The sequence below is a fragment of the Sceloporus occidentalis genome, unplaced genomic scaffold (assembly GCF_023333645.1).
Source record: "Sceloporus occidentalis isolate IW3139 unplaced genomic scaffold, rSceOcc1.0.p SCAF_5, whole genome shotgun sequence".
NCBI classification, from domain to species: Eukaryota; Metazoa; Chordata; class Lepidosauria; order Squamata; family Phrynosomatidae; genus Sceloporus; species Sceloporus occidentalis.
In genome coordinates, this window is record NW_028316985.1 from 81,368,479 (window position 1) to 81,389,963 (window position 21,485).

Here is a 21,485-nt window from a genome sequence, read left to right on the forward strand (position 1 = left end):
TAATTAAGTCCAATCAATTCCAGTGGAGCCTTTCTAAATATTATTATTTGTAAGCAAGTGAAATGCAGAGACTAGCCTACATTGGTCTTGTGTCAGTCCTGTGTGATGCAAAAGTAAGAGTCCAGCATCTGGGTACAAGCAGGTAGAAACAAACCAAGACAAATTCTCACAGCCATCTGACTGTGTGTACACAGAGCATGAAAACAGGTTCAAATGTAACATCTTTGGGGGCGAGAGAAGTCTTCCTTTTCTGCTCACCAGCAGACAATTCTGACTTGTCTCAGGTGATCATAGCTGTGCATCTATTTCAGGCCTTAAGCAGACAGACTTTGTATTACAATACCACCGATCTCAAAAACAAATATGTTCAGGATCACATGATCAGCTCAGGCGATAAATATTTTTCTACATATGCTATCAATACCTGAAGCAAATAACAATTACCATCAATTACATATAGAAAGCACCCTCTCACCTTGGTGGCAGTGCTGTTGACGCACTTTTAAAAGCGCTTTTGAATATTATGTCTTGAAGAGAGTGTTCTTCTTGCAGCCTGCTCTGAATGATATGCAGCATCCTAAAAATTGGATGGGCAACAAAGGAATATTTCAGTGCTTCCTACAGCAGTGCAAGACATACACTAGTCATAAGTTGGCCAAGTCTCTAACTTTCCCTCACATCAAAGGAAAAATAAAGGTGCCACCCATGAGTTGTCCAAAATTGCAGAGCTGTTCATTCCAGGGAAAGAACTATGGAACAATGGATGAGGATGTTGGTATCTGGTTAATTTAATGTGGGGGAAGGCAAGGATATCCATGTCTGAAGCCACAACTGGTAGCTGTGTTCTGAAAATTATTCCAATAAGCTTTTTAACAATGGGTGGTATGTTTTACACTAGACTAGACCAAGTCAGCTACATAGCAAATAGACTCTGGACTAAATGGCCTTTCCAGATCTGCAAAGGTAAGCTATTGTAGTAGTACCCAAACCATGGAAAATGTGGGTTGGCTCCCTTTGTAGAGCTAGGGCTCTGTCAAGATGGCAGAGGAATGAGATGCTGAGAGTCTCCAAGAAAGTACAGGAAAAGGTCCAGAAAAGCAGTGAATTAAAGGCTACAGAAAAAGAACACATCAAAGAATGAAGAGAGTAAGAAGGGGCAGGACATGATGCAGGTAGAAAAGGACAGATGAGGATAAGTTGAGCTTGGTGAAGAGAAGATTGAGGGGTGACATGATCACACTCTTCATATACCTCAAGAGTTGCCACAAAGAGGAGGCTGCAGGCTTGTTCTCTGCTGCCTCAGAGGGTGGAACTAGATCTAATGGTTTGAAGTTACAGGAGGGAGATTTCAACTGAACATTAGAAAGAGTTTCTTGACAGTGAAAGCAGTTCAGCAATGGAACATATTGCCTTGAGAGGTGGTAAGTTCTCCTGCTCTGGACATCTTCAAAAAAAGTATGAATGCTCCAACTCAGTGGTCCCCAAACTGTGCCCTTTAAGAGATTTTGGACTTCAGTTCCTAGAATCCCAGACTATTGGCTGAGGTTCTGGGAGATGAAGTCCAAAATCTCTTAAAGGGCTCAGTTTGGGGACCACTACTCTAACCGTATATACTGCACTAAGCAGGGGGCTGGACTTGCTGGCTCAGAGGGCCCCTTCCAGTTCTTGAATTCCATGATTCCAGGACAAAATGGGAAAATCCAACAGGATGGTTTATAATCCTGCATATGTGAGAAGGGGGAAACAAAGGCAAAACTCTTTGTGGGCTTAGAGAAACAGAAACTTTTTTGGACAAAGCAACTTTAAACAGTAAATTCAGATGGCCTTCAACACACATCTCCCTGTGCCCCCATTTTCCAACAAAAAAGAATCTCTGCTTTACCTTGCACCAAGGATTTAAGACACTGAGGAAAGTCATATTAGAGTGGGCCCTTGGTATCTGCTGGGGTTTTATTCCAGGACCTCCTGTGAGTACTAAAATGCGTGGATGATCAAGTCCCATTAAATACAATAGCACAGTAAAATTGTGTTCCTTATATAAAATGGTAAAATCAAGGTTTCCCTTTGGAGTGTGTGTGGATACAGAATCTCTGGATGTGGATAGTTGACGGCACATAATTATAAGATGGCTTTATGCATGTGGCACAAATGTTAAAAATGTGGGGGAGGGGGGATAAAACTGTTTTCAAACTATCAAATTATGTCAAAAAGTCCTGAACATTAAAAAGTGCAACATGTAAGGTTATTGTCTTCGCCCATTACTTAGCAATGACAACACTGTCCAAAATACAGATGGAAGCAATGAAATGTAATGTCTTTGTGCATAATGAGCCTGCAGTTATTTATTCAAATTTCTTAGTTTTAAACTCAAGGTTTGAGAGCAGCCAAATGTAAACATGTGTCCACATGCATTCACAATTATCCTCCCTATTTGTACATATGACATTGCATTTGGATTATTACCTTTGCCATTCTCTCTGCAAAGGACTGAGTTCAAATATTACCTGCAACGAAGAATGTAATCATAAGACACAATACTCTCTCAGATTCTCCTAAGACAATTTCTACCAGTCAAGAAAACAGCTGCATGGGGGAAAGCCAGGCACATAACAGTGGTGGAGGTTGGCATGATTTGTTAGCAATTAATAAAATAATTTCATACTGATATCTAATTCCTCTTTGAAAAATTGATAAATTTGTCACAGCAACTCCCTTTTAGTGGGGGTTCACCTTTTAAATGAAGGAAAGGGTGATTATTAGTGCATTTTTAGCACAAGGTAAATGATCTATGGCTTGCTGGTTATGTATTTTCTGCACCACCTGTCAACAGTCTCACAATATCACTGAATTTGCCCCCACTGGTTATAATTTGTTGGCAGGATACACTAAAGGTGACTGCAGCAGAAATACTTTTGGTAGGAATCACAAGACTTTCAGAATCACTGGCTCTCCATGCTATAATAATGCACATAAGGTTTGTCAACAAAAGAAAAAAATGAACAGCAGATGTACAGGCTTGGACCCTAAGATACATTAACTCAAACAAGTTCATGGAAAGGAAAGTTCCCATCTCTTCTATGGAAAATACAGAAATTCTCCTCCCCACCACCCCCCATGGCCTATGAAGCAACTTGTCACTACAAGTGTTTGTGTGTACTCCTTGTCATCCCAACTTTCCTCTCTTTCCCATGACCTAAACTATGAAGTCCTTGGTGAGACAGATTCAGCTTCTGCTCATGTTTCTCACTATGGTGTCCTGTACACCGATGGCTGCCAATATTGTTCTGCACATCCACCAGTTTAAGACAACCCCACTGTGAACATCTACCACATCACCAGCTACTAAGGATATTCAACCAAATTCAAGAAAACAATAACATTTTTGGGGGGAGGGTTTATTCAAGAACCAAGCAAGCCAGTTAATAACTAAACCTTTTACAAAGGAAATGGGAGTAAACGTACTGGTTCATAAGTTAATCCATCGGCGGAGGCAACCATTGTTTCTGCCAAATCCAACACATCGGCGCCAATATCTGTTTCAAAAAGTGAAATAGACAGGTAAACACAAAAATAAGCCTGTAAAACAATATCTGCTCTTTTCAAGTCCAACATTTTCTTCTTCTTTTTTTAAGAGACAGATAATTTCATTCTGTTTTGTTTCTAATGGTATCTCAGTTTGTCACAGCATCCCTCACTGCCACAAACATGAAAACTATTGTGAAACAGGAGCTTTCAAAACCAGCCAACTGCAGCACATCAAAACAGAGGGCATACAAACAACACATTTCTTCCTAATGAGCACTTTGGAAATGTCAGTGCTCCTTCTAAAACATCAACGTGTTATGTTTCTTGTTGTCACAGACTGCTGTCAGCACTTATGATTAGCAAATAACGACAGTAAATTACAAAGTGTACTACTTCATAAAAAAAAAGGCAGCCAGAAGCCAAAGATCACCAGTATTTCAAATAATTTTGCTTTATATTAAATGCAATTTTCTGCATGCATCCCTATTTTTTCTTCTCTTTTGCTATGCAATCTGTTTTCTTCTTTAAAATATTGATTGTTTGGCTGTCACAAAACTCCACTTTTTATTTTTGCAAATAGTTCCAACTGAAAAACCACAAGCAGTAGAAAACAAAGTTGCTGAATTGAATGTCTTATGTGTGTTGTGTGTAACTGAAGGCCTGTGATTTGTCCAGGAAAGGGGAATTTAGCACGTAGCACAGTAATGTACTCTAGAAAAAAGGCAGAAAAATAATTCAACTATAATTTGTGAATAAAACAGTCACTCTGCACTTAGACATTTGGAAAGCCCCAATGTATTATTAATGTGTTCCAGGTAAAAAGAAACATTTTCTTCTCTAAGGTATCAAGAGAAAGGCAGTGTTGAATTATTCGTGCCCTCAAGTAATATTAAAATACTGCCAATGGCCTGTTACAGACAGCCAAAATAAAGCTGCTTCGAGTCACAGTGGAGGTATGGTGTTTCAATGATGCATATGTCCTAAGAGTCCAGAAGTCACACTAAAGCCACGCTCCAGACTGGAGCGTGGCTTTGGTGTGACTTCTGGACTCTTAGGACGAATGCATCATTGAAACACCATACCTCCACTGTGACTCGAAGCAGCTTTATTTTGGCTGTCTGTAACAGGCCAATAAATCATTTAGTTATTCTAAAAATCAAATAGATTTTTAGAATAATTGATCAAATTGGCAACGAAACAGTTTTTGAGTAAGATAAGATCTCAAGACACAGCAACATTTTACAATAACCATGTAGTGAATCTGAGGGTTCATCCTGGAAAAATTACCCTACATGCAGAAATCTCCCTATGTGTAAAAATAACATGTTATACTGTTCAATTTAAGACAACAATAATGTATTTTTTAAATGAACTATATTTCATGAAAATACTTACATTGACATTTCATTGCAACAGTAATATCTATATTGATTCTTAATTTACTAGAAAAAAGAAAACATACCATAAGTCAATTTCAAAACAGTTTATTATTACTGTCATATAATAGTTTACACTATACAGAATAGTATGTATGTGCCTTCAAGTCTCCTGTCAAGTAATGGCAAACTCATGAATTTCATAGGGTTTTCTTAGGCAAGGAATACTCTGGTTATTTTGCCAGTTTGTTCCTCTGAAATATAGCCTACACCACCTATAATTGTTGATGGTCACCCAACCATGTATTAACCAGGGCTGACCATCCTTAGCTTAGGAGTGGAGTTCTCCAGATGTCATTGGAGTGCTAATCCCAGCAGCCCTGGCCAGCATAGCCAATGGTGAAGGATACTGGGGATTCCCATCCCAACATAAATCTTGATCCTTGGTCCTTGTCCTATAAGCCATAGTCCAAAGTAGTAAAAATGGTGATACTGAACCATCCCAGATGTGATGGTTCCCCAGATGTGATTGCTGAAGGAAGAGTGAGAAAAAATAGTTTTTCTGACAATGTAAGTGCCTTATGCAAGTGGAGAGCACTTACATTTGCAGAAGCACCAGTTTTCTCTTCCACCTCCTTTATAGATCTGCAAAATCCATCTAGGGAAACTGCTGGCTCAGGATTCCATGTCCACTGATGTTCTGCTCAATGCTTCCTACACAAAGCCTGAAGAATATATAATGTCCCTAGACACTGCCTTTAAATACTAAGTACAGGGAGATCTCAAGCTTTTTCCTTGGTCAATTATTAATACAACTGCAACCAATCTTGGAAAAATAAATGCTGCTTGGAAAAACCCTTAATTAAGCTTAATTAAGCTGCCTGAACAGGAGCAGATTAATTTACTTCATTTTTAATGACATTCATATCCTTAAGAGGATGTAAAGCAAAGAACCAGGTTTGACTTTCTACTTGAAGAAACATATATGTTCATTCATATGTACCATTTTCAGCCCACTATGAATATGTTTGCAAACAAGTACTGTATTAGAGGAGTCAATGCCTGAAACCTGTTCTGGCAATAGCTCATAACTATGTGATTTATGAGCCTAGCTATTGTTATAGCAAATACTGAAGTACCACTTTAGCTGTTAAATTGTCTGAATGGATACTGAAAGGAATGTAGAAGATGCATTAGGGCTGTAACCAGTAAGACGTCCACACCTTTTGGAGTGTGTTTTCCTAAGGGGTACAGCCTTTGAAAAGCTGCCTGTGGCTTATTATTACTCCACAGAATACAGCTGTCAATGTCTACTAGCCATGATGACTTTATATTGCCTCCACTATCATAGGCAATCTGCCTTTCAGCAACCAGAGGATGTAAGTTGGAGGCTGCTGCTGCATTCATGGCCTGCTCATGAGCCTCCCAGAAGCATCTGGTTGCCCTCTGTGTGAACAAAATGCTGGACTAAAACGGCCTTTGGATTTGTTCCAGCATGGCTCATGTTCCTAGCCTGATGCACACTTTGCCCAATTGTCTCCATGACAACAAAACGAGGAGCCAACATACACAACACATCTATTTAATAACTTATTTTCCAAAATGGTAAGAGCACATCAGCTTCCAACTGAGAGGCGAGAAGTTCATGGTTCCCCAAAGCAACACACACAACAGGCAAGGACATGATAAAGAAGTGCACAAATGTCACTGCAATAATTAATAGCTTTTTTTTAAATCAACTTTGGAGAAGAAACAGAGCCTGATTCAGGGACTGGGAACAAGCCACAGATCCTAGTTCTCCCCTACTCTCACAGGAACTCCCTGGGATTGTCTGCAAGCATTACCCATGATTAAAAATATGTGGTTAAGAGTTACTAAGAATTAGCTATTGACACTACTAACCTGAATTTGGCCTTAAAATTCTAGGTAAGAACAAACTCAGACTGATAAACACATTAAAAGGCTTGGGAGGTAGAGAGGAAAAGCCTTTCATTGGTACTGTCTCCTGTAAAAAGACATTTTTCCTGGAAAGCACTCAACTGATAAGGTTGAAACAGGTTGAGTGTAGAGATATGGGGTGTCTTCAAGAGGCCTGCCAACTTACAAGAACCCCATGAATTTCATCAGGACTTTTAAGGCATGGAGTAATGCTTCAGATATTTTGTTTTAAAGAGAAAAGCCAGCATTATGAAAAAGGCAAAGAAGCACAGTTAGCTTTAGTGATGGTAAATATTAGCACACAATTTACTCTTAACCACGTTTTTAAGGTTGTATGGCTGGAAACATATACCGGCTCCTACAGTATTATTAGCAACCATGTGGCCTTCGTGGTTGACAGGAACATATAGGTAGGCACAGGGGTGTCGCTGCTGGTGTGGGCCACACCAGGTAACATCCTAAGGAGAGGTAACACCACTGGTCCCTAAACATCTTCCTTTTGACATAAATGGACTATGGTGTTTGCCTGCATGTCTTTCAAATGCTGAAGAGATGGTGTAAATGGGGCAAGGCTTGGGAGGAGGTCAATGGGGAGGTGACAGCATGACTACACTGGATGATACCAACCTTAGTAACAACACTGGATAGGAAGGGGAATGCGTAGGTAATGTCAGAAGTGACTGCCTGACCAATGAAATTCTGTCTCGCTGACATGACTACAGTGGAATAGAAATCACCCACAAAGAAATAACTCCCACACAGCTAGAGTAACATATTAATTCACCTGAGCAAATCTGTCATTCTTAAACCATCTTTGAACAGATTGGACCCTTAATTAATATGCTCGTTTTTTGCCACTCTCTCTTGCTTTCTATGGCACAGGCAAGTATGCTCCTTCTACCTGCTTGCCCCAGGAGATACATAATAGCTTTGTTTTCCAGTTTCTTAAGTACATGGATGTTGACATTACCCAAGCATTTGATCAGAGATTAAATGGAAATATGAGGTTTACTGCCTTAGGGGAGTCAAGATGTTTTAAGAGAAAATAAGAGTATACAATCAACACAAGTTTTGAAAAAAAGCAAATGAGAGCAAAAAATTACCTAATAAAGTCCTTATCTACTTCATACTCGTATTTCATCCAGGTATCTCGATATACTGTAAACTCCATGATGGTTAAGAGGGCCATCGTGGTAAATGCTATTAAGGAAACTAATCAAAAACAAGAAAAAAATAAAGATATAAACACACGTAAGGTATCAGCTGGGTTTATTTACGGGGGGGGGGGGAGTGGGTGTACATCAGTTAACACATTAATACATCTAGCCATTCAGCTTGAACAACAAAAAGAAAGCTGCAGCATCTTGAAGACTAACAGATAAATAAATCATGAACTTTTGTAGATTCTCATTCACCCATGAAAGCAACAAAAATGGTCTAAAGGCCAATCTCTAGTACAATATATTCTGTTCAGACACTCATAGACCAATCTTTTCATTAAAGCTCTGGAATTGCATCCTCATGCAAGCAAGATATAACTATATTACAGTCATGCAAACTACAATGTGAGACTCACCCTAGCTGGAGAACATACACTACTGAACATTTTCCCCAAAAATGTTTTTCTGCCCCCAGATGCCTCCAAGGGTGTGTGGATGATATTTTCACCCAGATTTTGGCCTCTGGACCCATTTAGGCCCATGATAGGCTCTTTACTGAAACAGGAAATGAATCATAAGTGACTTCCTCTCACTTTCTAATGTTTAAAAAAGCCTCTCCTAGATTTAATATGGACCAAAGAGGGGATAAAAATACAGTGAAAATGCCCCTATGGCCCCTACATGTGGGCATATCCTTTCTGCATATGTGCAATACTTTTCTGCTTCAACTGGCATCCTTGTACTTGCTCTGACTGCTTTACTTGAATGCAGAATGCTTGAGAGAATCTGCTGAATCAGTTGGCACTAATGGGGTGGTTTAGGCATTTAGGTTTAGGCACTTGGGGAGGGATTATATTACAAAAATGTGACAGCACAGGCTTCAAAGCCAACCAAGACTGGGCACCAGAACAATACTAGTATCACCACCTGCAGGAATCAGGGTTTTCTTTAAATCATCTTTAATAAAATTACCTTTATTAAGCTTAATCCAAGATTGCTGATCCAAAGCAAGATGGCCATTTACCACCAAAGAGCAATCACTCTGTCTGAGACTGAGAATTGGGAATGGAAAATTTTCTTGACTCAGGACGCCACAGACAGAGCAGGTGCAAGAAAAGTGGTTGAAGTTTTGAGCAGTAACAATTTTAATAAACCAAACTGAAACCATACTGGTGTGTTTCCTTAATGAAAAGTTTGAAAATCTGTGTGCTAGACTTTTTGTTATCTCTGACAAGTAAGGCAAACATTCAACAGTGGCCCAGCTTGCAAGACCTTTTTTTCCTGACAAATGCTCACTGGATGCAACTATTGCTCTCATCCATCAGACCCAGCGGTCATAGAGAGTGAACCATTGGCAAGCTTACCTGTTCCTCCACTTGCTGAAGTCTCTATGTAACTTTCAGGAACTTTTGGAAAGGCATCCAGCTCCTTCATTAAATTCAAGGTCTTCTTCCGATTCAGTCGCCTCATCTTCAGCACAGCCCTCAACGTCTTCCTTCATATATTCACTCTGCAAGAGAGCACCATCCAACTATATTGTGACTGACAAACCTCTTGAGTGCTGAAATTGAACTCACCATATACAACTGAAACTAAGTTTATCAAAAAGTACTTTGGAATATAAAAATTTTAGATGAATCAAGTTGCTAAACTAAAAATGCCTCTCACCCCAGGATATTGGGACATCTTCTTATTTTCTTCTGCTGCTAAAATGTAGCAGTGAAGCCAGTGGCCCTACTGATGTTCATCAGCTACAACTGCCATCATCTCTGATAACTGACTAGGTTATATAGGACTCCAATTTTTAATCTGCAAATTCCCCGATCTCAAATTAGTATTTTCTGAAACGTCCTTCCCTAATAAAATGGAGTCATCAAGTCCATTGCAAGCATTATAAAGACACACCAGCATGTTCAGCATTTCACTTGAAGTAATTTTGGGACAAATGCTTGCTGGAACAGAAAAGTTTTAACCAGTCAGCAAAAAAGGTGGACAAATATATCTCACAGCCAGAAAGAAACCAAATGCACCCAAATCACAAACAGGGCACAGACAGTGGATCTTAAGGAGAAGGCAGGATGGTAAAGGAGGAGGCAGAACCTCAAGCAACCTGGACCCAAGCCATTTAACCTTTTTGAGGTAACAGATAATATTTTGAGTTATGACAAGAAACAAACTAGAAACTGGAATAGCTACTACAACATTAGAGTATGATCCCATGTGTGAGTGTCTATCTTTGTTGCCACATGACAGATCAACTAAAGTTTCAAAAGGCTAACACGTAGGCAGTACACATTAATAATCCAACCAGGATGTAAACAACACATGTGCACCCTGACCAAATCTTAGAAACCAGCACAACTGCTGCAGCACTCTAAGCTAAATAAACATCCTTCTATCCACACCTGCTATCCGGGACTCCAAATGAAAAGGTAGGTCTGATAATGTCCTCAAATTGCAAGTTCAAGTTTTCAAGGGGAATGTGACCCATGCAAAACAGATTGAACCACTATTCCAGTGCCTCCCCTTCTGAAGCCTGGTGATTGTCATGCTTTAGAAAAGCAGAAACAAGATGTTTGTTAATAAGCCCATCCCAGAAGGACCAGAATTTTTCTTAATGAGTTTTAAAACACTCAGAAGGAGGAATGGAAGAATTGCAAAATAGTGATATTATCAACATACTGAAATGGTATAATCTAGATTTAGACATATGTGACAAGGCAGAAGGAAAAGGACCTCCTCTATCACATAGCAGTCTCTCCAGCTCTCTGAAAATGCTGCACAAAGATCTGTCCATCTCCAGAAGCATTATATTAACCCAAGTCCATATTACAAAGGTAGGCAACTGTGACTCTCATGATAACAGTATTTCTGTACTACAATTCAGATAAACTCAAAACAGCATATTCGATGGTAAGGATTATAGGAACTGAAGTCTAACATCACCTGGAACACCACAATCACTCACTTCCAGTGAATTACAAATCTTGGAGCTTTGTTGTTGTGTGCTTTCAAGTTATTTCTAACTTATGGCAACCTTAAGGTGAACTTAGCAAGGAGTTTTCTTGGCATGTTTATTCAGAGGTTGCCACCCTCTTGAAACTGAGAAAGTGTGACTTGCTCAAGGCGGTTTCCATGGCCGAATGGGGATTTGAACCCTGCTGGTCCATGGTCATAGACCAAAGCCCAAACATCATTGCCACACTGGCTCTCACTGAAGCCTACAGGGAGAAAAGACCCAGTGGGTGTGTGCATGTGTTGAAGAACAACACTGAGTGGGGGAAATGTAAATGCTCCCCTTCCTACCTGTTAATTTCCCCCTCTACCATTATTTTCACTCTGGTTCATCATTAATGGTACTTCGCAAATGTGGATTTTGGAACATTTGTTGGCTGATCTAATGTGGTTCTGACTTATTATATCCTGCCTAGACAACAAGATTTCAAACTTACATGCCTTCAGACCATAATGAAATAGTTTTTGAAAACTCCTACATAATTATGGTAGTCCATAATGCTATTTTAGGTTTTACAATCCAAATAGTAGCTCCCCACTCCCAATGTGTCATAAATGATACAGATTCCACCGTTTACTTTTCCCATTTACAGACATCAGGCAAGGGTTAGAAGCACTTAACTTGAAATTTCCCTGGACATTCAAAGATATTAATACTCAAAAAATAATTTTACTCAAGCATAGGGGGGGGAAAGGAAAGTGGTATCCTAATATATGAATGATCTTACCTTGATCTTCTGTTCTTCTGGCAGTTATTCAGTAGTGAGGAAGAAGCACAGCAGGGTCAGGGGCAAAATTTCTGAAGCAAGAGAAGATCAACATCAGTCAGTTGGGAAAGCTGAAAAGCACACACACATAAGCCTTTAGGGAAAAATGCTCTTTTTTCACAGTCTTCTTTCTTTTAGAAATGTAACTTTCTTGAATAATAACCCAAGAACTGGAAAAGTACTTATCAGACAATCAGAAATGTTGAAGACATAGAAAACTGAATTACACAAAGTGCAAAAAAGGGAACTGAAAGAGGTCAAGAGAGCAAAGGTAAGCAGAAAAGATGTAAAGAGTGGAGAAAGGTAGCACAAGAGAACGGGAAGTTGGTGAAGTGAGTTGGCCCTCTGCCACCAGACGATGGGTTTTGAAGTCCTTGTTAGCACCATAGCCAAATGTTAACAATTTTCAATGACCTAAGAGGGTTCATTTGCATCAGTGACCTTGCTGGATAACATTTTGCATTCACCTTGCTGTTTGAGGCTGGGAAGAATTATGAAGGCTGAAAATGGACTGGGGGAATGAATCTGTTGCTAACCTGCTTGCACAATTCTCATAGCTATTAGGGGGAGACTGGTCATACTTGCACACTTTCATTTTCTTTGTTTGCTTGTGCACTTGGTGTGTGTGGGTGTACTTCCCACATGTCCAGTGATGGGGATTTTAATCGATTGCTGGCCAAGGGATATGTATGGTTAGAATTTGCTTGGCGGCCCAATTATACCAATGGCTATGAAAGGATGCTGGACTCTATGAATGAAAGAGCTGGAATGCATCTCTGCTGTGTACCATTTGCTGCATCATTTACCACCAATAAAGCTTATGCTATAGCATTAACATGTATCAGTGCCTGACACCAAACACACCCTGAAAGAGGCCTACAGCTTAGTTCTGGAATGAGACAGATGTTAACTAAAATGCAGAAGTGTGAGCACTATTTAAACATATACACTCACTGTACTGATTTATGTATACTTATATTAAAAGACTGTCTGCAATAAAACAGACACTTCACTTTAATAACCTTTTGACCCATATGTGCTTGTCAGACGGGGGAGGAGAAAGGTTGTGGTAGGCAGGAATGAATCATATTGATCCACTGACAAGATATCCATATTTATGAATTTAAAAGTTCTCACTTTTATAAGCACTACTTTTATTACTAAACACACAGAAGGTAGACGAAAAACTAATCGTAGGCAGCTACAAATATACCTTTTCTACAAATTTCTCAACAAGCTACTTGCCTAACTGGCTGGTACAGAATGGTAGACACATATACACATTAAGAAAACAAATCAGTTATCTTCATCTGCTATGTACCACATTTAAATAGCATTTTTGAAGCCAATTAGTAGGAATGGTGGGGTGGAGAGGCTGCCAAGAAGAACGGTGCCTCAAATAGAATAAGGCATGATTAGTACCTGTCTGGTGGGAAAGCAAGAGAATATTATGGTTAGGATATTATTGAAAGATGCAGAAAGTGAGAGCATAGTGTGTCTCTGTGTGTACACATGCAAGTATATTAAGAAGAAGAAAACACACTGGATGGTTCACACAGTGAAATAAAAACACACAAGGCCCGAACTGTGCTCATATACACTGATTAAATGTTTGCTTTCTAACAGCAAAGTTTAGTTTGCCATCCCATCCAAACTGTCAGATTAAGCTTACAGAAGTTCCCCACTCTTGCTAATCACAGTCTAAAACTGTGTTAACCTCAACCAACCCTAATCTCAAAGGGTTTTTTGTTTTTTGTTTTTTTGCAATTTAGTATACAGGCTATTTTCTCTTACTTCTAACACAATGGACATTTTGCATTTAGGTTTTTGTTGTTCCACTAATGTATTATGCCTGAAGCTCTATTCATGTGCTCTTGAACCCCATGCTCTCAAAGCATTTCCATTTACAGTACAAGCCTGTGCTAATGATTCCTTAATGATTCATTTTACATCTATTGATACCCATGAAACTTTCCTGAACAAATTGGTTCTAGACTATAAAATTGAGCCCACAGCCTTCTACAAACTCTTTAAAGCTCCAATCTTATTCCCTAATTCCTACTTCCCTCAGAGTGAGGCCATCTTATCTCAGTGGGACTTCCTTCTGAATTGTTATATATAGGACTGCTTAGTAGAAGTCATCAACAGATCAAGTTTATTCTGTTGAGGAATGACCTGTGCTGTATTTAATTCTAACAAATCCTTTTTTAAAATCCATCAGTAATACCTTTATTGGCCAAACAAAATGCACAATATACTTGTTGTGCACAATATACTTTAAAATCCTTTAAAAGTACTGTAGATCAATTCTTGGATAAGTATATGCTTTAATGGACAATAAAATGTTATTCTTTATCACAAATAACCTTTTAAAATACTGCAGTATCACTCTTACTCTGTGATGCTTGAAAATGGATCAACAGACCATAAAGATAAGGCTAGTATAAGAAGTACCCTTCCCTCTTCTTAATGTCTCTCTATATGGGGAAAGGATGGGGAAAGATGCTATAGGAGAAGCTTTTTAAGATAGGAAATAGCATTAGCTTTCCAAAAATAAGAAACTGAGCCCACAATGGGAAGACATCCAAAACAGAAAGCTTTTTGCTGGGTTTACAGAACCCAAAGAAAACCTGAGCTGCAAAAACAAGATATTGGGAGGCTGGCAAGGAGAGGTCCGATTTGCAAAGAGGATAGAACTGTAGTAGCACTCTAAATTTGTCCTGCTCATCTGGAAGCTTTAACATTATGACACTGCTTTGACAAGCTTAACAGAAATATAAAAATGAGACATCAGCCGAGCTGTAGCTTCCAGTTACAGACAAAGGCTCTGATCCAGTTAAAGGTATGACTCTCACTAAAAGCAATTAGATTTAAACAAGTTGTGAATCACTGGCTCCATTGGGATTTAATCATGAGTAACATTAGCTGGAAGCCAAAGAGGTTCATGTTATCTCTTTATTTCCTTCTTATTATTTGCTATCAAATTAAGCCCACAGACCAGACAACTCTCAAAGTTGTCTTAAGCCTTAAGCTCTTTTGCAATGCCATTTATGACCTACTGCACACTGGGAACAAAGCATGAGACCAGGTGCTAGATGCCCTGGGACAATTGTCTCCTGGTAATGTCAGCCCATATCTCACTCTCAGTTTCACCACAACTGTACAGCCACAGGTGGTCCTGATCTGAAGAATAAGTATATTTAGAGGGAGAAGATATAGCACAAAAACTCAGAGCTTGGAGGAGTTAGTTTTTGGACTACAACTCCCACATGCTTTCTAATACATGCTTCCCCAATGCTGGCTATCAGTAGGTGATAGGAACAGTGTAGCTGTGCCACTACAATAAGATTTTACAGGCTATTCCTCTGTCCTGGTGTAGAAGATGCTTCTGCTTCTGTAACAAGATCATCCTGCAATAGTCAAAACTACTTTCTCCCCAAAGCTACCAAATCTAGAGGTTCTTTCTCCTCCCAAACAGTCTTATCTAAATCACTGTTAAACAAGTGAATGGCAGACAGCAATGAAATTTAACCACAGTAGCAGCATTATAATGGCTTGAGGAATGACAACAAGGGGAAAAAAAACTTACTGTGCTAATTTGTATGCCCACAATCACAATATCCTTAGTTGTGATAAAAGTGCTACATATTAGCACTTCATCTTTGCTACTGGTGAAGAACAGTAATCCCGTTCTGCAATAATCTTACCGGTGCATTTTTCCCCTAACACACACCTCTTTCACAGCAGCCTATCAAAAGATGCCAGATTACCTTTAGCAACCTGTTAGACAGCAAAGCAGGAACCATACCTGTCATACATTTCCAAGAATGGGTTATTTCTTTTTCTACCCTATTATGATTCTATTTCTGACAGCACACACAAAACTTTCTGAATATTATATGCAATATTTAATGACACTTGAGGGTTTTGGGTTTTTTTTAAAAAAATGCTCTCTCTCTGTTAGTATATCTGGTAACCCAAACAAAATAGATTTCATTAAATCAACATATGACTGAAAAACTTTACAGCCCACATAAAGCCGTTTACAGCATGTCTACTCAAATGTAAGAACCACTGTAGTCTACGGCACTTGTTCCCAAGTAAACATACACAGTATCGTGCTGTAAGTCAAGCATATACATACATGTCTAAATATATGTACACAAACATGATTGTTTTAATGTTACACTGCAGGGTACTTTACACATTTCAGTTCCTTAAGTCAGTTTCAATTCTTTGTGTCAAGTCTAACTGAAAGATAACACCACATTAAAATTAACCATCAATTTATAAATTAGCTTCTGCAGCCCTCCTGCCCCATATTCTTATTTCATCAAAGAAGAAAGGAGAAAAATGAAGGGCAGGAGATATCGATCAAGAGATGATTGGGATCAGGAAAATAATAATGAGAGGTTAGAAAAGCAAGGAATGGGAGAAAAGGTAACATACATTTACAAAAAGTCTTAGTAAGCTCTAATTTCAAAAAAGGTTGTTCATATTCACTTTTATTCACTATTACCTGCTTTGTCCAAGGCATTCAAGTTCCATTAAATGAATGAATGAAGCAAAAATATCTCCTCATCACCGTTTTAATTTGGAGGGCATCATTTAGATATTAGCATGGAAAGTCAGGTTGTTTGTCACACCGAGCTCTTTGGCAACTATGATCTACCCTCTTGAATGAATTACACACACACAAGATATACAGTCTCACTAATGCAGAGCCAGTGTAGTGGACTACGACTCTGTAGACCAGAGTTTGATTCTCAGCTTGGCCATGAAATCCACTGGGTGACCTTGGGCAAGCCACACTCTCTCAGCTTCAGAGGACAGCAATGGCAAACCCCTCTGAAGAAACTTGCCAAGAAAGTCCCACAATAGGGTCACTGTAAATTGGAAACAACTTGAAGGCACACAGCAGCAGCAGCAATGTGGAACTAGAAAGTCAATGTTGTGAAGTGCATTGAGCACTGGGCTTTGGAAAACCAGGGTTCAAATCCCTGCTTGGCCATGCAAACCCACTGGATGATCTTGGGCCAGCGACACCCTCTCAGCCTCAGAGAAAGGCCATGGCAAACCCTCTCTGAACAAACCATGCCAAGAAATACCCTAATACATTCGCCTTAGAGTCTGAAATGACTCAAAGGGACACAAAAACAATGTGAAGTTTCCACCTGAAACTATTAACCAATTTCATGGTCTATGAATCATGTTTGTGCACCGATATTGAGACTACAGTGGGTCTTACCTTGGAGTAGACGTGCATCAACAAGGACAGGCTGGCACAACATATGGCCTGAGGGCCACATGCGGCTTGCCAAAGGATTTTGGGTAACCTGCAAGTATGTGGAATAACTTTTAAGGCTGAGGAGAGAGCTATGCGAGGTAGAAGAGGAGGAAGGGCAAACACTCACCCCTCAAGGCTCCTCTGCTTCCTGGCTTTTTCCCAAGGTGGCAGAGGAGGAGGATAGGCAAACACCTGCCCTGCAAGGTTTCTCTGCTGCCCAGATTCCTCATGGTGAGACATAAAGGTGGAGAAGAAGGACGGGCAGCGGAGGAGATGGATGAAATTAATATTAAACGGTAAAGGTATTCCCCATTGACAAGGTTGTCAAGCCGCGTCGGACCATAGAGAGTGGTGCTCATCTCCGTTACTAAACTGAAAAGCCAGCATTGTCAGAGACTACTCTGTGATCATGTGGCCAGCATGAATGCACAAGATGCTGTTTACCTTCCCACCAGAGTTGTACCTATTTATCTACTTGCATTTGCATGCTTTCGAACTTCTAGGTTGGCAGAAGCTGGGACTAGTGATGGGCCTCGAACTGACAACCTCCCGATCTTGCAATCAAGAGAGTCAGCGTCTTAACCGCTTGAGCCACCGCATCCGCTGGAATATTGGTAATATCAATTATTATTAATTTAATTAATTAATAATTAAAACCTACCGGTGGGACAAAGAACATTATTAGCATGGTTGAAACAGTCTGTAATGTGTGAATGCAGACACCTGCACACTTTCAGGATTTCAAAGCCCTGCATTAACAACACTCCCACTTCTGAAGAACAAAGGTCCAAAACACACACTGCAGAAATAATCCGGTTTGAGACCGCTTTAACTGCCCTGGCTGAGTGCTAGGGATTAATTGTAGCTTATTCTGGCCCCAGAGCTTTCTCTCTGACAGAGAAGGCTCAATGTCTCACAAACACTACAGTTCCCAGGATTCCCTAGCAACTGAGCCAGGGCAGCTAAGGCGGTCTCAAGGTGGATTATTTCTGCAGTGTGCATTGGACCTTAGGCTCCAATGGAGAGAGAACCCGGTTTGGAACCGCTTTAAGTGTCTTGGCTCAAGGCTATGGAATTATGGGAGTTGGAGTTTGGGGTCTGGGCCCCACAACAAACTCCAAATCCCAGAATTCCATAGCCTTGAGCCTAACAAAGAGTTAAAGCGGTCTCAAACCGGGTTATCACTCCAGTGTGGATGTAGCCTTAATATTGTGGATTAGATAAGGAAGGGAAGGAGAGAGGAGGAGGCAGAGCCTGTCTGGAGATGGAGGAAGGGAAAGGGGTTGGGACCGTACCTCTCTCACCGGTCCAGCCGCATCCTACTACCTCCAGCCCTGCCGCCGGCGACAAAGAGCCCTCCGCCCGCCCTGGGGCTGCTGCTCTCCCGGCAATGCAAGGCGGTGGCAGCGCCACTCAAAAACCCAGCGGAACGGAATGGAGCGAGAACCAAATCCCACCCGGAACAATTAGGGAGCAACACACGGTCCTCTCGCGCTACTCCTCCCCCTCCTCCTTGCCAAGACCGGAAGTGAGTGGCTGTCTATCCCACAGCACTCTATGGCTGTGGAACGCGCTCTTTCTCTCCCCCCCCCCCCTTTTCCTCTGGCAAGAGGAGCTGATTCGACTCCTTCAGCAGCGCGGGGTTATTCCTTCCCTGACCTGCAGGGGGCGTCGGTAGCTTTCACAGTGGCTGCAGAAACAATCCATTTGACTTCACTTTTAATAATAATAATAATGATAGAGATATAAATAAATCATATTAATTATTATTGTTGTTGTTTGTTTTAACGAGGCAGGTGAAAGTGGGATTTATTTTATTGTATTTTATGGTTTTCGTTGTAATGCCACTTCAATCTTATAGGAGAGGTGGGCTAAAATAATAATAATAATAATAATAATAATAATAATAATTATTATTATTATTATTATTATTATTATTATTATTATTATTATTATTATTCCTTCAGGAAAATGCAGGATATAAATAAATTATATTATAAATAATAATAGAATATTTACCCCGCCTCTTCTATAAGGTCGAGGCGGCATCACAACAATAAAAACCATACAATACAATAAAATAAATCCCATTTTCCCCTCCCTTGTTAAAACAAATCAACACAATAATTTAATAAAATAGTAATTATAATAAAAATACAATTAAAATCAATCAAAACAATCAAAGCTAGGGAGTAGGGCATCTTGGGGAAGTCACTAGAATAATCCATATCCTATTTTTAGCTGAATTCTGTGGAATTCTGGGAGCTGTAGTTTGTTGTGGCCCCAGAGCTCTCTGGCAGAGAATTCCATGGCACTGAGCCACGGTGGAAAAGTGGCTTGTTTGTTTGTTTGTTTCTTTATATGCCTCCTTTCTCCCAAAAAGGGACCCAAGGAGGCTCACAATATAAAAACTCATTAATACAATTTTCAAAAATAATAGTAATTAAAACAGCCTAATTAAAACACTACAAGTTAAAATTTAAGACATACAAAAGTTAAAAACAAAATCTAAAAATCTAAAACAACCCCCAGTGTGGAAAGTCTCATAGTCCTATATCAGTGATGGCGAACCTATGGCATGCGTGCCAGAGGTGGCACTCAGAGCCCTCTATGTGGGCACACATGCTGTTGCCCTAGCACAGAGTTTGCCAGAGTTTCTTACTAGAAAGCCAGAGGGATGTGGCACTTTGCAATAAATAAATGGGGTCTGGGTTGCAGTTTGGGCACTCGGTCTGTAAAATGTTCACCATCACTGTCCTATATCATCCAAAATACACAAAACAGGGATGCCATTACTCAGGGTGGCCCAGCATCCTCCTTTTCCAGGACATGTCCTTCATTTCAACCTTCTGTCCAGGAAGAATTTCAAAATGTTCTTCGTTTTGAACATGGTGAAGAAGCCTGAGTACTAGGGAATCCTGGGAATTGTAGTTTATTGTGGCCCCAGAACTCTCTGACAGAGAAGGCTAAATGGCTCACAAAATTACAGTTGGCAGCATTCCCTAGCACTGAGCCAGGGCAGTTAAAGCGGTCTCAAACTGGATTATTTCTGCAGTGTGTTTTGGACCTAGAATTCCTAGTCAGAATGCTATGGAATTCTGAGATTTGTAGATCTGTGAGCTATTTAGCCTCCCCTATCAGAGAGCTCTGGTGCCACAACGAACTACAAATCCCAGGATTCCATGGGATGGAGCCATGCCAGTTAAAGCGGTGTCAAACTGCTTTATTTCTGCAGTGCAGCCTCAAAAGAGCTGGCTTCAGACTCCAAAAGCATTTGGAGTGTTTACTGTTTCTCTCTGGAGAACTGATGTGCAGCACTACTTTTGGCTGCATTTTGGAGTGTTTAATCTGTGTGCCTCTAGCTTTTTACCCCTCTGCTTTGAAAACTAATGTAAAAAATTCATAAGTCTCCTGGGGAAATGAAATCTGGGCAAGCACTGCCCCTCTGGAATTTCTCATTCTATGGAGAAGTGGGGTTTGTTTAACAGTATTCTCACAATATTATTTTCCTTTACTACAGCTGACTAGATAATAAACTGTACATTTTAGGTGCCAGTTACCCAGCAAGGCTAAAGCTAGATATCTATTTTAATAAGCATTTGAATATTGGGCCCACGAATGGTATCCCTCCTCAATTCCGCAAGTCGGTTTAGCAACCAAAGAAAACGATTTCCGTTCTACGGTCATGAAAAATGCTTTGTCCTTAAAGATCTCCACCTGTACAAATGCGCTGAGTAGGACTTGTTTCAGCAGATCATATTGAAGATCTTTGCCTGTACAAAAGCTCCCCAAGCAAGTTGACTCCTGCAAAACAGGTGTGAAATCCCTTTCAAAAACTTCAAAGAGGACATCATGCTCCATTTCACACCATGGAACAGTTCATTTGCTCACCTCTTATATTCAGAAGCTCTGGCTCAATAATCTAATTTTAAAGAAATATTTTCCAGCAGTGTTTAATAAAACTCTTGTGTAAATAAGACTCTTGAATAAATAAAATATTGGCTGGATGATGTCGATTTGTTTTTGTCTTGTTTTTATAGGAGGGGTACGTAGAATGCAGTAACTGTGTTGGACAGAATAATATGCTATCGGTGTGTCCCTGTGAGACATTATTTCTCTTCATCTTGTGACAGTGAATTCCACAGGTTAACTATGAGCAGTATGAAATATCTCCTGTTTTTGACATCCTCTACATTCACATATCTACCAATAGCATGAGATACAAACCAATATTTCCATATTAAGTGGCTCTCTGGGTTTTTTTAAGGCCCCAAATATTTCTCATTTCACTGGAAACATTTTGAAAGATAACCCTGACAAAATGTAAATATTACATATTGTACATAATTGTACATTTATATTTATAAAGAATCAGTGTGGTGTAGTGGTTTGAGCGTTGTTGGACCATGACTCTGGA

The 21,485-nt window shown here is 39.9% G+C and overlaps 1 protein-coding gene across 3 annotated transcripts in view; it reads right to left on the minus strand.

Moving 5' to 3' along the window:
- Positions 1 to 18,487, minus strand: part of LOC149312376 (endoplasmic reticulum-Golgi intermediate compartment protein 2) — a 33,357-nt gene extending 14,870 nt beyond the window's left edge. For 2 of the 3 annotated variants that reach the window (XM_089524504.1, XM_089524502.1), the window contains exons 1-7: positions 18,364 to 18,487; positions 11,743 to 11,813; positions 9,364 to 9,509; positions 7,943 to 8,051; positions 4,921 to 4,967; positions 3,463 to 3,533; positions 2,464 to 2,504 (exon numbers count right to left, since the gene is read on the minus strand). In XM_089524504.1, coding sequence (XP_089380630.1) covers positions 2,464 to 2,504; positions 3,463 to 3,533; positions 4,921 to 4,967; positions 7,943 to 8,051; positions 9,364 to 9,469 — 374 coding nt within the window. In that variant the 5' untranslated portion in view covers positions 9,470 to 9,509; positions 11,743 to 11,813; positions 18,364 to 18,487. Of the gene's footprint in view, positions 1 to 475; positions 578 to 2,463; positions 2,505 to 3,462; positions 3,534 to 4,920; positions 4,968 to 7,942; positions 8,052 to 9,363; positions 9,510 to 11,742; positions 11,814 to 18,363 lie in introns of all 3 variants that reach the window. The other variant, XM_089524501.1, reaches the window with a different exon arrangement.
- Between the last annotated feature and the right edge of the window lie 2,998 nt (positions 18,488 to 21,485).